Source organism: Prunus mume, linkage group LG6, assembly GCF_029339155.1.
Source record: "Prunus mume cultivar Tortuosa linkage group LG6, ASM2933915v1, whole genome shotgun sequence".
NCBI classification, from domain to species: Eukaryota; Viridiplantae; Streptophyta; class Magnoliopsida; order Rosales; family Rosaceae; genus Prunus; species Prunus mume.
In genome coordinates, this window is record NC_142703.1 from 2665168 (window position 1) to 2679677 (window position 14510).

The 14510-nt window shown below is 41.6% G+C and overlaps 1 protein-coding gene across 4 annotated transcripts; it reads right to left on the reverse strand.

Annotated features, from left to right (window-relative positions):
• Positions 1 to 682: 682 nt before the first annotated feature.
• Positions 683 to 5579, reverse strand: LOC103336222 (Nucleotide-sugar transporter family protein). Of its 4 annotated transcripts, XM_008239263.3 has the most exons (7): positions 5259 to 5558; positions 4674 to 4778; positions 4085 to 4328; positions 2458 to 2642; positions 2169 to 2369; positions 1678 to 1839; positions 683 to 1240 (listed from the first exon to the last, which is right to left on the reverse strand). In XM_008239263.3, exons 3-7 carry the CDS (start codon positions 4209 to 4211, stop codon positions 911 to 913), a joined length of 1005 nt encoding a protein of 334 aa, XP_008237485.1. In that variant the 5' UTR covers positions 4212 to 4328; positions 4674 to 4778; positions 5259 to 5558; the 3' UTR covers positions 683 to 910. The 4 variants fall into 4 exon arrangements, with proteins under 4 accessions (XP_008237485.1, XP_008237487.1, XP_088910712.1 ...); XM_008239265.2 differs by lacking the exon at positions 4674 to 4778 and having other exon boundaries at positions 5259 to 5579; XM_089054586.1 differs by having other exon boundaries at positions 4674 to 5503.
• Positions 5580 to 14510: the final 8931 nt, after the last annotated feature.

Genomic DNA, 14510 nt, shown 5'->3' on the forward strand with positions numbered 1-14510 from the left:
TACGTCTAGATCTTACAGGTACTGTGCACACAAATTATGAAGACTTTGGATAACGATTTTGGACTTGCTCGTCGAACCTGTCAATTCCAATGGCTCTTTTTATTGCACTTCTTTAGGCAAATGAAGATGACTTTTTTTACCCTTTCGACTCTTTCTTATTATAATTGTGTTGTGAGACCTGAGTATTTGCTTGATCACAATGATAATGACTGCACTTGAGTGGCGAAAAGAAAGGTCCGTCATAGCAGAAAAATTTGTATGAAACGGGATAACACTGTTTTGCTATAACCGACCAATCACACTATGCCAAGTGGAAAACTTATCACGAATGACATAGCGTGATTGATAAAAGATAGTAAAACAGTGCTATTCCCGTTGCACACATCTCCAAGTGCTTCTCCACTCATAGAGGAGTCAAGAGTTTTGAGTTCTATAGATATTTTTTGTTTTGCTGTTACACGGTTTAGAGATATCTTTTGGTCAAATGCAAAATTGGTTACAGTTGCATGTTTTAAATAAAATAAAGCTGCGTTGGGTCTCCTGCTTATCCGCCCATGTACTCCAAATGAGGCATTGGAAGAAAAAGCATAATCTAGGAATCAACTTGTTGTGCAGCCAACACCAGGAAAATAACAAGGCCCAGGAACACTGTACGCAGATAAATTTTGGCAAATGCAAAAGCTGAAAAAAAAATAAAAAAAATCACTATTATGATGATGTAAACAAAAATGGAAGTTTTGTGAAATTTTGCCCTATCTTTGATGCATCCACTCCCCCAAAGGGACTGAATACCTGACAACAAATAGAAATTACAACGAGGATAAATAATTAGAAGAAATGTCGGTTTTTCTAGCCTCAAATGATTTAAGAATTTCCTGAAATCAGCCATTTTTACTTAATCTGAATGAATTTAAACTTTTCCATCATGTTCGGTAGATTCAGGAAAACCACTGTGTTTTTGCTGCCTGCTTGTAGGGAGAGCGTGGCTCCAGCGCTCCTTTCCACCGGGCTTAGATGAGGCATTTCCATACCAAATCATCCCAACAACAGCTATGATCATTCCCAAAACAACATGCAGATTCAGACCCTCCTTTCCAAAGAAAAAGAACCCCATGATCAAAACAAGAATTGTCTTCATATGTCCAAGTACTTGGAAGGAGACAGCAGTAAATCTTCCAATACAGATGAACTGGCTGAGATTGGTGCCTACTGCGATTGTGCATGAAAGAAATATAAACATCTGCAGACACAAAAGTGCAGCGAGAATTGTGAATGACCTTTCTGTTAAATCAAAAGATCATAAAACTAGAAGTGAAAGGAAGAAGTTAATCAGTTTGGAATTGGATAGATGTCACATTAAAATAATATCCTGTTCAATAATATGTTAAGATGAAAGTAGCAAAACTATAATACAAATGAGTTACTCCAATGGAGACAAACAAAATTAAGTTGCAGCAGCAGTTCATCTTGTATGATAAGGACTTAATTTTATTGGTGATCATACTGATGTATATGTCGCTAGCGTGACTAGGTAATCACATCATTAACAACATTACGATGTAAAAGTCTAAATGTATATTCGTAATGATGTTTGCAATCCTTAGGTCGAGTCTTGACACAATCAGCTTAAGATGATTATGGTAATCACAACACATAAATAAATAGGGTTATACTTACCAGAGATGTAAAGTTATAGTCATAGGCATCAACTCTCTTACTTGTCAACCAATAGTCAAGGAAGGGGCCTAGTAACAGAAGAGATCCAGCCTGAGCTGGAGCAGTATGTCCCAACAGACTGAAAGAACCAAGTGAATATTTCCGTTGAAGAAAGTGCACATACTGCAATTAAAGATTTGACATGACTTTTAGATAAGACATTATCAACAATTTCAGAAGAGTTTGACAAAACTGCAGACATGAGGCTATTCATTGATGGGTTCTACTTTTTTATTTTATTTGTATTTGACATGGATTGGTCTAGAGCAACAATTGCCAACCATGATAACATAAAATATTGACAATCACTCTGCCCTTTTCAGAAGTTTCATTCAATACCAAGCCATTTCAGCTGAAAAATGAAACATTTATATCACAACAGATCTCTATCTGTCTGTCTGTCTGTCTGTCTAGACATGAATGCATGATGTGTTGGGGAATGGAGAACTTACATACTGTTGTAGCGAAGTGCTCCATACAGCTATAAAGGCAGCAATGAAGCCCTTGGCATTGACACTCACATCAGTGACAGTGCAAACACCAACTCCCAAGAGAACAACTCCTATGCTCAACTTTGTGTCTCTTGAGTAACGAATCTTGTCAAGAACAACTTCCAGTAAACATGATACAGGGATCATACTCAGCTTTGCGATCTGCCAATTACATAAGAGAAAATGTAACCCCCAAAAAAATTGCAGTGTTCAGTAGCTAAATCCAAATACATCAAAACCCTAGCTATACCTGATAGAATCCCACTGAGTTCCACATTAGACTAACGTTCATTCCAACAATAGAGAAGTTAGCAAAGATCATAAATTTCAGAAGCTCAGAGACTGGTAGATGAGAAGGTTGAATGTATCCCAGCCACCTTAGAACAACCGTCATCAAAGTTGTTGTAGCAAAGTGCAAACCAGTTAATGTTGTAGCTGCAAATTATTGCAATTATTTAGAACTTAAAAAAACTAAATGATAAATAGCATGCGTTATGGCTATATAAATATTCTGGATGCATATTTTCCTACAAACAACTAAACACAAAAACAACCAATTGATAAGCAGCAAGGTCAAGGCTATAGAAGCTTTCCCTTCAACCATTACGATCTCAAGGTTAGCACTGAAAGTTAAATCTAGCTACAGATTGGAAGTTATATTTAGATGTCATATCTATTTTGTCTAGCAACCCCAAATCTATCACAACTCATAACAGAACTATACTATTACCTCTTACAAAAGAAAATCAAATAGTGCAGTCTTTATCTCTCTTGCACTTAAATGTTTGCTATGTTTTCCTTTTCTAGTCTTACCATTCAACCCGTATTGCTCCCCAGATTTCTATCTACGTCTTGGTCATAAGCAACGTTCTGTTATCATGAGTGATGATGGTTGACTGATCACTTTGTTCTCAAAAGATTAACTCATTAATTTAAAATGAATGCATTGATGACATGGTACGCAGAAAACATGCATCTTTTTCAACGAAACCAGAAGTAACAAGACTTTTTTGTATACTGTCAGTTTTCCCCTGAAATTAGGATATACAAAAGTTTCATCTTAGTGATTTCTAGTTAAAAATTGGGGATTGTATACCAAATGTATGTGAGGTGCAGGAGTCATTGTATTCTATTCCTGCCACCTGCTAATGACGGAAAAAAAAAAGCCATGATATCATCTCTCTCTTCTAATCTAAAAGCATCATAATTTGAACTCCAATAGGGATGCAAGAAAGGTCTTTAATCCCATGGGGTTATATTTTATCTGAACACATATCAGAAACACCCCAACTCAAATCTTAATCAACAAAAGCAAAACTGGAAGTAACAAGACTTTTTTGTATATTTTGTCACTTCCCCCTCAAATTAGGATATACCTTTCATCTTAGTGACTTCTAGTTAAAAATTGGGGATTGTAGACCATATGTATGTGAGGTGCAGGATTCATTGTATTCTACTCCTGCCACCTACTAACGTGACAAACAAAAGCCATGATAACACCTTTGTCCTTTAATCTAGAACCATCATAATTTGAAGTCCATATGGAGCAATGCCCTATATACATTTTCTTACTGATTTTTAAAAAGTTTGCAAAAGAGATGCAAGAAAGGTCTTTAATCCCATGGGGTTATATTTTATCTAAACTCATATCAGAAACACCCTAACTCAAATCTGAATCAATGAAAGCAAAATGGCACACCTCATGACAGAGTCAACAGGAATTATTTTTAAAAAACACTTTTTGGCTGAAGAAAAGATTCTGTTAATAAATCAACAGAAAAGTATACAACCACACAGGGAGGTGGGGAAATGCAGCATAAATTGATATCCCAACTGAACTGAAGCCAAAACAATAAAACAGAAGAAGCAGGATTTACCAAAACTGAAGCCATATGTTGCCATTAGAGCTTTATTGACAATTATGATCCCAACAGATGTTACAACATTGAACATCCATGCGGCTGCATCTGCCGCCTTCTTATCAGCTTTACTTGTGGGAGCCATTTGTTATATATTTCTTTCAACTGGCCACTGTAGAGAGCCTTTACCCCTCAGCCTCCGAAAAGGCATCCATTTACATTCAGATGAAGCCGGAAGTTTCCACTTTAGGAACAAAATACTCTAAAAAGACACAACTGAAACAAATAAGAAAACTGAAATTCCGCAATAAATTAAGACTCTTGGAATTCCAAGTATAATTCAAAACATTCGTGGCAGTAAAAACAATAATAACAAAAATAAAATAAAAACCATAGTTCAATTATAGACATATTTTCTTATTAAAAAAAAATTATAGACATATTTTTCATAAACAACTAAAATAAAAGTCAACATCTTGCTTGTACAGAAACTCCAAAACTGATAAAAAGAGCTTCAGACAAAACTACCAAATTATAAAGAGTCGATCTGAATTAGCTAATATTCTTTCCCATCTTTATAAAAATAATTAAAACTGAAGACACGTACACATAAAGATTAGGAGTCAGCAACTCAAATCACATACTGCTCCCTCCTTGAGCTCAACGTTACCGAGCAGTTAAGCCAATGAATGAAAAACAGAGATGGGTCTTCCTGCATTGGTGCCCGGATTATATAATGAAAGCAAATTCTCTAGTGCATCAACATTTTGCCATTTCCTTCTCAGTTTGTGCAAACTGCTAGCGAGAGAGAGAGAGAGAGAGAGAGAGAGAGAGAGAGAGAGATTCTAAACAGTTTTGACCCACAATTCACTGAATTATGGAACTACCAAAACCCAGCTGCCCATTTCAAAGGAGCAATCTATTTTTTCACCAAGATCAATACAGAAAAAGAAATTGTTAATCAATGACAGACAGACCTGCTAGCATTACAGATCAACCACAAACAAAAAAATCAATCAAATTCAAAGCCGGATCTAACCCACAATCAGATCCCAAAAACCCACCAACAAAATGAGCCCAATTAAGCAGATCTGGTTACAAAAGTCATCCACTTATACGGATCACAGTGACAACTGAACCAGAATCACACATCGAAAAGCAAGTGAGCAATGGTTCTGAAACAGAAACGTACCGAAGAAACGAACAGAGAGAGTGAGAGGGAACGAGAGAGAGAGAGAAAGAGAGAGATTCTAGGCTGGGACCTCTGGAATTGCAAATGTTGGGGTTTGATTGGAGAGCGCGACGCGTTTTGATGAGTGTTTGTGATTGGTGCAATTGGGGAGTTTGAAGTTTGATATACGGTTATGGGCTTCGTTCGTTTTTGGTAACCAATTGAGTCCCTCAGATTTGGAGAGAAGGAAGGAGTGTGAGTCCGTTGGGCAATGAAGAGCTCGTGGAGGGGGTAATGTTGCCGCCAGCTAACTGGAACACCAATGTCATGCTTGCTTGTACAAATTACAATTGTGTATCACTTGCTTGCCCTTGGCTTACAAAATTCTAATTCAATTCAATTATACAAATCGAAACCATTTTCACATCTAATTATGTTTTACAAAATCAATCAACACACTGTTTTAAGAAAGTACTAGAATTTCAATAATTTAATTGAGTATTTAAATGACATCGGATTCAATTGATTTTTTTTGTAGAGATTATATTTGAATGAATATCTACGAAATAAACAATTTGGATTAGTGAAATACAATACGGAGTAGGCCCTACAAAGGTGTCCTAAGCCTATTTAAGGGATCCCAACTTAAGCTTTCCTGATATATATAAAATATATAACTCCAACAAACCATAGAAACTTAATTTGTACTAAACACGCATTTGTGGTTTTTGATAAACCCTTTGCAACTTTATGAGTCACTAGATGATTTTAAAACCAAAGTATTAACAAACTTATTAAAGGGAAAATTTATAGCAACTCAACTACTGGATGTGAATTGATACTTTTTGACTTGAAAACCTAATCAAATTATGATAAAGTTTCTTAAAATGTTACTATTGTAACAAAAATAGGATGGATGTGAATAGCATTATTAGGAATTATAAAGAATTATGTAGAAATATAATTATCACTGTTGATGATGGTCTTTCGTTAGCTACCAATTAAGACTAAATGACTCCAAGGATTTGGCAAGCAAACCAATCACTAGCACAAAAGAATGACTTAGAGGTCTACTGACACATGCGTGGTGTGTAACAAAGACCCTATGTGGCCTTAGTCACGGTGAGTACCAAATTTGAAAAAGTAATATTAAGGGACAAGTGTCAATACAACAATAACGAGGGCATCAATCTCTTTTATAAAGGTCAGAAGGTGCAATAGTTGTGTCATATTTCAATATGGGATAAATGCGCATGGCCTAGATGAGTGAAATATGTTTGTTGTACATACATTTAGTATGAAAGCTTATACCACTCCTATGATGTGTGATGGCTACAAGCAAGGCTCGTCATTGTGCTCGTAATCAATTGGTTAGCATCGACTTTGATCTTGAGCAAGTGTCTAGACCCATTCACGGATGTTTAGGCTTCATTTTAGTTGAATCTAGTTGGTCTTAAGTTAGATCCTAACCAGATTGAGAGCATGTTCGTCGATGGGTTGCGATGACTATCTTTTGTTGGTGTTGATCAATCCAAACCAATGTACACCCAAGATTGGTGTTCTGGATCCTCCTTGAAGTGTAGTGTATTGATGCCGATTTCGTTCATTTGGCATCCAACTCCTTGAAGAATAAGAATAACTCAATAATGGCTTCACAGACATCACTAGACAAATGAAATGGATACTTGTCTAGTGATGTCTGCGAAGCCATTATTGAGAGACTCTTCATCCTTGAAATCTGAGAACCCTAATATTTACACAATGTGAGATTTATAATGTCATACCATCTAAAAAATTTCATCGAATTAAGAATTCAGTCTCATTTTGTCTATCACTTGCAACGTGTAAGACGGAACCGTGTTTAACCATCATGTTTTACTAGTGCCTAACTCTCATAGCCTACATATTAAGATGAGTTATATACCTTTTTTTTTTCTTACCCTCAGTGTTCACGAATGTTCCTAAAATATTATCACACATATTGTTTAACATTCATTATATCGAGATATCTCAATGTTCTCCAATAAGACAATACAAATAAAATACTTCGTTTTGTCCTACTTAAATGTTCATTGGGATGCTTTCTCTTTCTTTCACTTCATGCTCTTTCCCAATGAAAATACTTATGAGCAATATGAGCTTGTGGTATCTAGCTTCGTTTGAGTTGTTCTTTTGTTGGACTTTGGGGGTGTTTATGATATGATTGTTGATTTTTGGTTTGCTAGTTCAAGGTGCTCTAGATGAATGCACAAGGATTTATTTTACGTAAATTCCCAAACACTGTAATATGAGTCCTTAAAATTGTAAACCTTTGTTTTTATAAGAAAAAGAAACAATTTTACTTGTTCAAGGTCCAACAATACCTTAATAATGTAGTTGTGACCATTTTCACTGTAAATTAGGCTATTACAATATTATGGATTAAAGTGAACTTCAATGTTATAATCACCATGACAACTTTCGTAAATTCGAACACTAATCTTGTAATATACAAGATTACAAGGTTATGGAACACTTATGTTCCAAGCACTGTAACATGGGTCCTTAATGTTGTAAACTCTTGTTTTTAAAAGAATAAGGAGCAATTTCACTTGTTGAAGGTCTAACAATAACTTAATATTATAATTGTGATCATTTTCATTGTAAATTAGGGTATTACAATATTATGGTTAAGGTGAACCATAAGGTGGTAGAGTTTTTTATTATCAATAATAGTCAAAATTTAACCCCCGAATTCATAAATGTCAGTTTTTATAAAAACTTTCATATATAGCCAAAAACCCACTTAAATAGACCCAAATGTCCTCAGAGTTAAAAGATCAAAAAAACCACCTCAAATATTACAACACACACTAGTGAACGCCAGTGAAGTATAAATTTATTAACCTCGAACTCCAGTGATGAGTGATGTGAGCGAGCCAATGGCACTTCTATATTATTTTTCATCATCTTGGGTTATAAATTTAACAAGATGTGTTCATTATTGAGTGCACACAAAATCACAATTTAGTGTACAAGATAGGTAATGATTGATGACTAATTGTTAAAAGTTTTGAGTTTTATGGGGTGGCTTCGATTTGCTTTGACTTTGATATGGGTGGGTGCTTTCCTTGTTTTGACACAATAGTGGTGTAAAAGAAGTGACGAAGAAGGAGCTGAAGATACAAGAAGCAATATACGATAGTGGTGTAAAAGAAGTGACGAAGAAGGAGCTGAAGATACAAGAAGCAATATACGATAGTGGTGTAAAAGAAGTGACGAAGAAGGAGTTGAAGATACAAGAAGCAATATATGTATACATGTATATGTTGAATAAAGATGAATAATAGATCAGATCAAGGAAAATTGAAAATAATTAATTTTCTTTTTCTCTCAAAAACCCAAGAAGTATCATATTCTTTTTGGGTCACAGAAAGCACCCATCTTTCCTTTGAAACACAAACCACATCATCCACAAACTAAAAAGTACGAACCTCACCAACCCACTATTTTTTTTCAGAATATCATTTAAGAAAAACAATGCAAACAGGACCCAAAAATCTATAAAAAAAGAAATGGTGGTAAATTATAAATGGGAAGTTGAATTATTTAGAAAAGAAGAGAACTTAGATTGCAATTTATAAGAGAGATGAGAGTTGCCAAGTGTTTACTCCATAATCAACCGAGCATATCCAGCCTCAAAACAACTAGCACAAAGACAGACACGCCTTCTCCCTTGCCGAAGGAAGACACTCTTCCGAGGTGCCAAGCACCTGCCGAAACTCCCGACTGCCAAAGCTCACAAACTGCTAAACCTAATTTTCATGACACGTGTCACCACTGCAGCGACTTGCACAAAGTCCCACATCGAAAATCTACACCAACCTCCCACTTTCACTTCCCTATAAAAAGGGCATACCCTAGTAAAAAGGGTAACTACTTTCTTACCTTTTACTATTATTCTGCTAAAGTTACCCCTCTTAGCTGACTTAAGCATCGGAAAGCCTTCGGCTGGCACCACACCGGTGTCTGAAACTTAACGATTGCTTCTCCTACTTTGTCTTATGCAGGCTAATCTCTTATAGAAGGTCCTCACTTTCTCCACTGCTGAAGACAAACCCCTTTTTTCTCTAAGTTGACCCTCTCCAAAAGAGCATCAACAGCTTTGGCAGGAAACGATACTTGAATCCCATTTTTCTCTACTCACTGGCTCCTTCTCCTATCCGGTCTCGTTGCCTCTTCTTCACTCCACACTCAGCTTATGCCTACCGAGGATAGCCACGAGACTCGCACCATAACCCCCATGAGGGTACCTCCTAGAGGAGACCTTCAGATGCCAATCTCGAGCAGAACTGGAGACCCTCCGCGCCAGTGTCACCACGATGTTCGAGAAATATGACCATCTTCATGCTAAGAATGTCGAGCTCGAGCATGACTACCGCACCTGAAGCGTGAATCGAGATGAATCAGGCCCAAGGCTCCCAACGTAGCCTTACTTGGGAACCTGAGCGTACCCAACCAAACCAGCCGGAGCACTCCTACCACAATGTCCCAATCCAGCCTAGGCCTAGCAAGGGTAAAGGCCCCCTCCATCCGGAGACGACCAAGTCGCGACTCCTCCGCATCTCCCCGCCGAGGAACCAGCCCCATGAACCAACAAAGGTCTGCAAGGATTGCAGGGACCGTATCTGGACCGTCGGACGGAACCCCGTATTATCCCCGTTAATCTCCAAGACCCAAAGGTGACACACCTAGGCCCCCACCAAAGCCTACCCAACTACCCCGGAGAAGGTATAGGGGACTCGAGAATCAAAGGGGCGGGATTACTTAGAAGACTATGAGTCTTATCACACCGAGGCGTTCGAAGAAATTTATCCAGCCCATGGCCACCTACACACCGAGACTCTCCCTCATACCGACCCGGCAATGAGGCTTCTCTTTGAGAAAATCCAGCCTTGAGAGCGGCAGCAGCGCAACCACCAACCCCTCTGGCAAAGCCATGACTGGGCCTTTTACCGAATGCATCCTTAATTACCACCGGAGAAGGACATCCAGCCACTCCGCACGCTTCTACACTGGCATGGAGGATCCTCTCACCTACATACATTCTTTCCAATCTGCCTGGGTGCAAGGGCCTCACTGACGAAGGCATGTGCCTCATTTTCCCTTCCACTCTCGGTGGAGCGGCCCTGAATTGGTTTTACAGGCTGAACCCCGCACCATCAACACATTTGTGACAGGCAGGCCTTCTGGACCATTTCATGATCCAGGCGATCATCTCTACTCCATGGATGACCTATACATGCTTAGACAGGTGAGGATGAGCCCTTCGGGAGTATGCAGCAGATTCACCACGAATACTCCGTTGCCCGAATCGATGATTGTGTCACCTTTGGTGCTTTCAAGAGTGGTCTCCGAGAGTCAAACTTCCGATACCTGGTGCATAGTAACCCTTGGAACACATATGCTGAGCTAATAAAGCAGGCAGCAGTTCACGCGAAGGATGAGTACTTCAACTCCAAGCGCAGCCCAGCCACCCCGGCGCATAATCCTTTGTCTGATCCTCCACCTGCTTCAATACCCATCCTAGCTCCATCTCAACATTCTATCCCCACACCAAGCACCCAGGGTGCCCAACACCCCAAGAGGAAGGATAGCTACTAGCATACCTTCAGTAATAACAAACGGGGCAGACATGGCAACCACCACCAGTCTAGTGGAAGCAACCCCCCCAAGACAAATAATCGGGCCCCACTCCTATTCTCACCCAAACCCAGGTTTGAGGTTTTCACCACCCTAAACACTACTTATGAGAATGTCTTGGTGCACGAGGCACCTATCATACCTCAGCCTCCACCCCCGAAAACCAGGCGACAAGCGTGCTAACACAGTGTCTTACGCCGCTTTCATCGATTCGGTGGCCACGATAGCGAATCTTGTGTTACCTTGCGCAACATCATTGAGGGACTTATTCTTGAGGGGAAGCTGGATAAATACGTGCATAACCTCCCACCCCCATCTAACCCTCACTAACGGCATATCAACATGATCTCAACCATCAGTGGTGGCCTTACCATGGTTGGAACCTCCAACAACTCCATCAAACATTATGTCCGCTCCACCTATGCGCACCAGGTCTTCAACACTAAGCAGGGACGCTTGTCAAGACACAAAAAACAGTGGGCCCTCATTACCTTCTGCGAAGAGGAGGAGCGTGGCGTTATCCTCCCTCATGATGACCCAATCATTATCCGCGTCGACATCTCTAATTTTGACGTTGGGCGCATCTTGTTAGACACCGGCAGCTCGGTCAAGATGATGTTTGCTGATGCTTTCAACGAGCTCCGTGTCTCGTCTCATTTGCTCGACCGGCGTCACACCCTTGGTGAGCTTTTCAGCGATGTGGTCCACCTATTGGGAGCATTCATCTCCTATCTCTATCGGAGCAAGACCCCAGTGACGACGGTCACCACTCCTTTCCTCATTATTGATTGCCCCATAGCCTACAACATCATCCTTGGGCGCTCAGCCATGGCCCGGATGAAGGTTTTCATTTCGACACATATGTTATCTGTTGAAATTTCCCTACGCCCATGGAATCGGCATGGTGCGCGGTGACCAACTTGGCGCTCAAGTCGCTATGCTTTGGCGGTGAAGTCTACCAATTGCCAACATAGGGGTGAGGCCCTAGCGGTAACCCAGCCCACCCCACCTCGAGCTAGCACCGAGCGCCCGAAGATCCTAGGGAGGAATCGCCACCCAACAGCCGAACTGTGGAGGACCTCGAATCGGTCACTCTCCATGAGGACATCCGGATCGACAGTGTCGGGATCGCTCACTTCCTCTCACAAGAGCTTTGCTCGATCTTGTTGCCTTCCTCCGCCTCAACTCCGAGGTCTTTGCTTGGTCTTACAACGATATGCCAGACATATCACCTGAGGTCATCTCCCATAGGCTCAGATTAATCCTGCCGTCCGAGCCGCTTCGCGAAGCGTCGTGCTTATGACCTGGAACGGTATGAGACCATAAAGGCGGAGATGGATAAGTTGAGCACCATTGGATTCATCAAGGAGGTGGATTATCCCACCTGGCTAGCCAATGTGGTAATGGTACGTAAACCAAGGAAGGGCTGGCGCATGTGCGTAGACTACACAAATCTCAACCGGGCCTGCCCAAAGGATAGTTTCCCCTACCTTGCATTGACCAGCTAGTTGACGCCACAATAGCCACGCCTCCTCGGCTTCATGGATGCTTACTCGGGTACAACTAGATCGTCATGCACCCTGAGGACTAAGCTCATACATCCTTCATCACGACCGTGGCCTTTCTGCTACAAAGTCATGCCCTTCGGCCTCAAGAACGCCAGGGCTACATATCAGTGTTTGGTGAACAGCATCTTCGCTCCACTAATTGGCAACACCATGAAGGTTTATGTTAATGACATGCTGGTCAAGAGTCGCACTACTGACCAGCACATCCCCAACCTCTCTGCCATGTTCACCATTTTTAAGCAGTATAGGATGCGGCTCAACCCACCAAGTGTGCATTTGGAGTGGTGTCCAGCAAATTCCTTGGCTTCATGATCAGCCAAAGAGGTATTGAGGCCAACTTAGAGAAGATCCAGGCTATCTTGGACATGACGATACCCAAGACGGTCAAGGACATTTAGAGCCTTACCGGGCGTGTCGCAGCCCTGACTAGATTTATCTCTAAGGCCACTGATCATTGCGCCCCATTCTTCAAGGCACTTAAAGGTAGCAAACGCAGCATTACCTAGACTGCTGAATATGACCAGGCATTCGGCGAGCTCAAGGCATACATGAGCCGAGCCCCTTTATTGTCAACCCCAGTGCAGGGACGTCCTCACTATCTACCTCTCTGTCTCGGCCACAGCGGTTAGCTCAATGCTCATTCGACCACACGAAGATGCTGAGCATCCGATGCACTATGTGAGCAAAGGATTGCAAGATGGGGAGGTTCGGTACCCAGACATTGAGAAACTTGCTTACCGTGGTTTCGGCTAGGCGCCTGCACCATACTTCCAAGCTCACACCATCCATGTCTTAACCAACCAACCGCTCCGGTAAGTGTTGCAGAAGCCAGAGACTTCTGGGAGGTTAGTTAAGTGGGCCATTGAACTTGGTGAGTTTGATATCCACTACAAACCCCGCCAAGCCACAAAGGGCCAACCGTGGCTGATTTCATATCTGAATTCACCGAACCCCATACTCCGCCAGTCCTCAGATTGCAATCAAGCCTATTCCTACCTCAACCAGTCCACGTCGCCAGAACGGCTCCTAGCCTTAACTCACCCTTATGGACCTTATATGTAGATGGCTCTTCCAATGTATAGGGATGTGGAGCTGGCCCCATTCTCATCTCCCCAGACAATGTTGTCCTTGAGTACGCCCTCCGCTTCAAATTCCAAGCCTCCAACAATGAGGCCGAATACAAAGCACTTTTAGCCGGCCTTCAGCTAGCCAAGGAGATGGGCACAAAGCAAATCCAAATATTCAGCGACTCGCAGCTTGTTGTCCACCAAGTCAACCAGGACTTCACAGCCAAAGACGTCTCCATGACAGCCTACCTCCAACATACCCGCCGTCGCTACAACTTTCAATGCTTATCTCATAGGCCAGGTGCCACGCTATGAGAACACCATGCGATGCCTTAGCAAGGCTAGCCTCGGCATGGAGCAGGCATAGGTCACAACATCCACATCGAGTTCTTGGACCACGCCAGACACGGGCACCACTCATCTGTGTCATCGATCACAGCCCTACATGGATGGACCTTATCACTCGGTTCTTGCGAACCGACACTACCTGCGATCCTGCTGAAGCACGGTGTGTTCGCTATCGTTCCGCTCGATACTTGATCATCAATGGCGCCTTACAAGCCCGGCTTCCCATACCTTCGGTGCACGACTCGAGGAAGGTACCTACGTCTAAGGGAGATTCATGAGGGTATCTGAGCAACTACTCAGGCGCTCGCTCCCTAGCACACAAGGTCACGGCAGGATACTTTTGGCCATCACTTCACACCGATGCCCGACCTTCACCCAGAAGTGCGATAAGTGTCACGATTTGCCAACATCCCACAACTTCCAGCTGAGCCATTGACAGCCATGGTCAGTCCTTGGACATTCGCCCAATGGGGACTTGACCTCATTGGACCTATGCCTGAGGGCAAGGGCCAAGTCAAGTATGTAGTTGTAGCTGTGGACTACTTCACCAAGTGAGCTAAAGTTGAGGCCTTAGCCACCATCACTGCAGCCCGCATCGAAACTTTTGT

Bases quoted from the DNA above. Each gene is read 5' to 3' on its own strand.
- LOC103336222 (XM_008239265.2), bottom strand. From the start codon at position 4,211: ATGGCTCCCACAAGTAAAGCTGATAAGAAGGCGGCAGATGCAGCCGCA. The intron at 2,370-2,457 runs GTATAGCTAGGG...TGTAATTGGCAG, and splicing joins ACTCAGTGGGATTCTATCAG to ATCGCAAAGCTGAGTATGAT. The intron at 1,840-2,168 runs GTAAGTTCTCCA...CTTTAATTGCAG, and splicing joins GCACTTCGCTACAACAGTAT to TATGTGCACTTTCTTCAACG.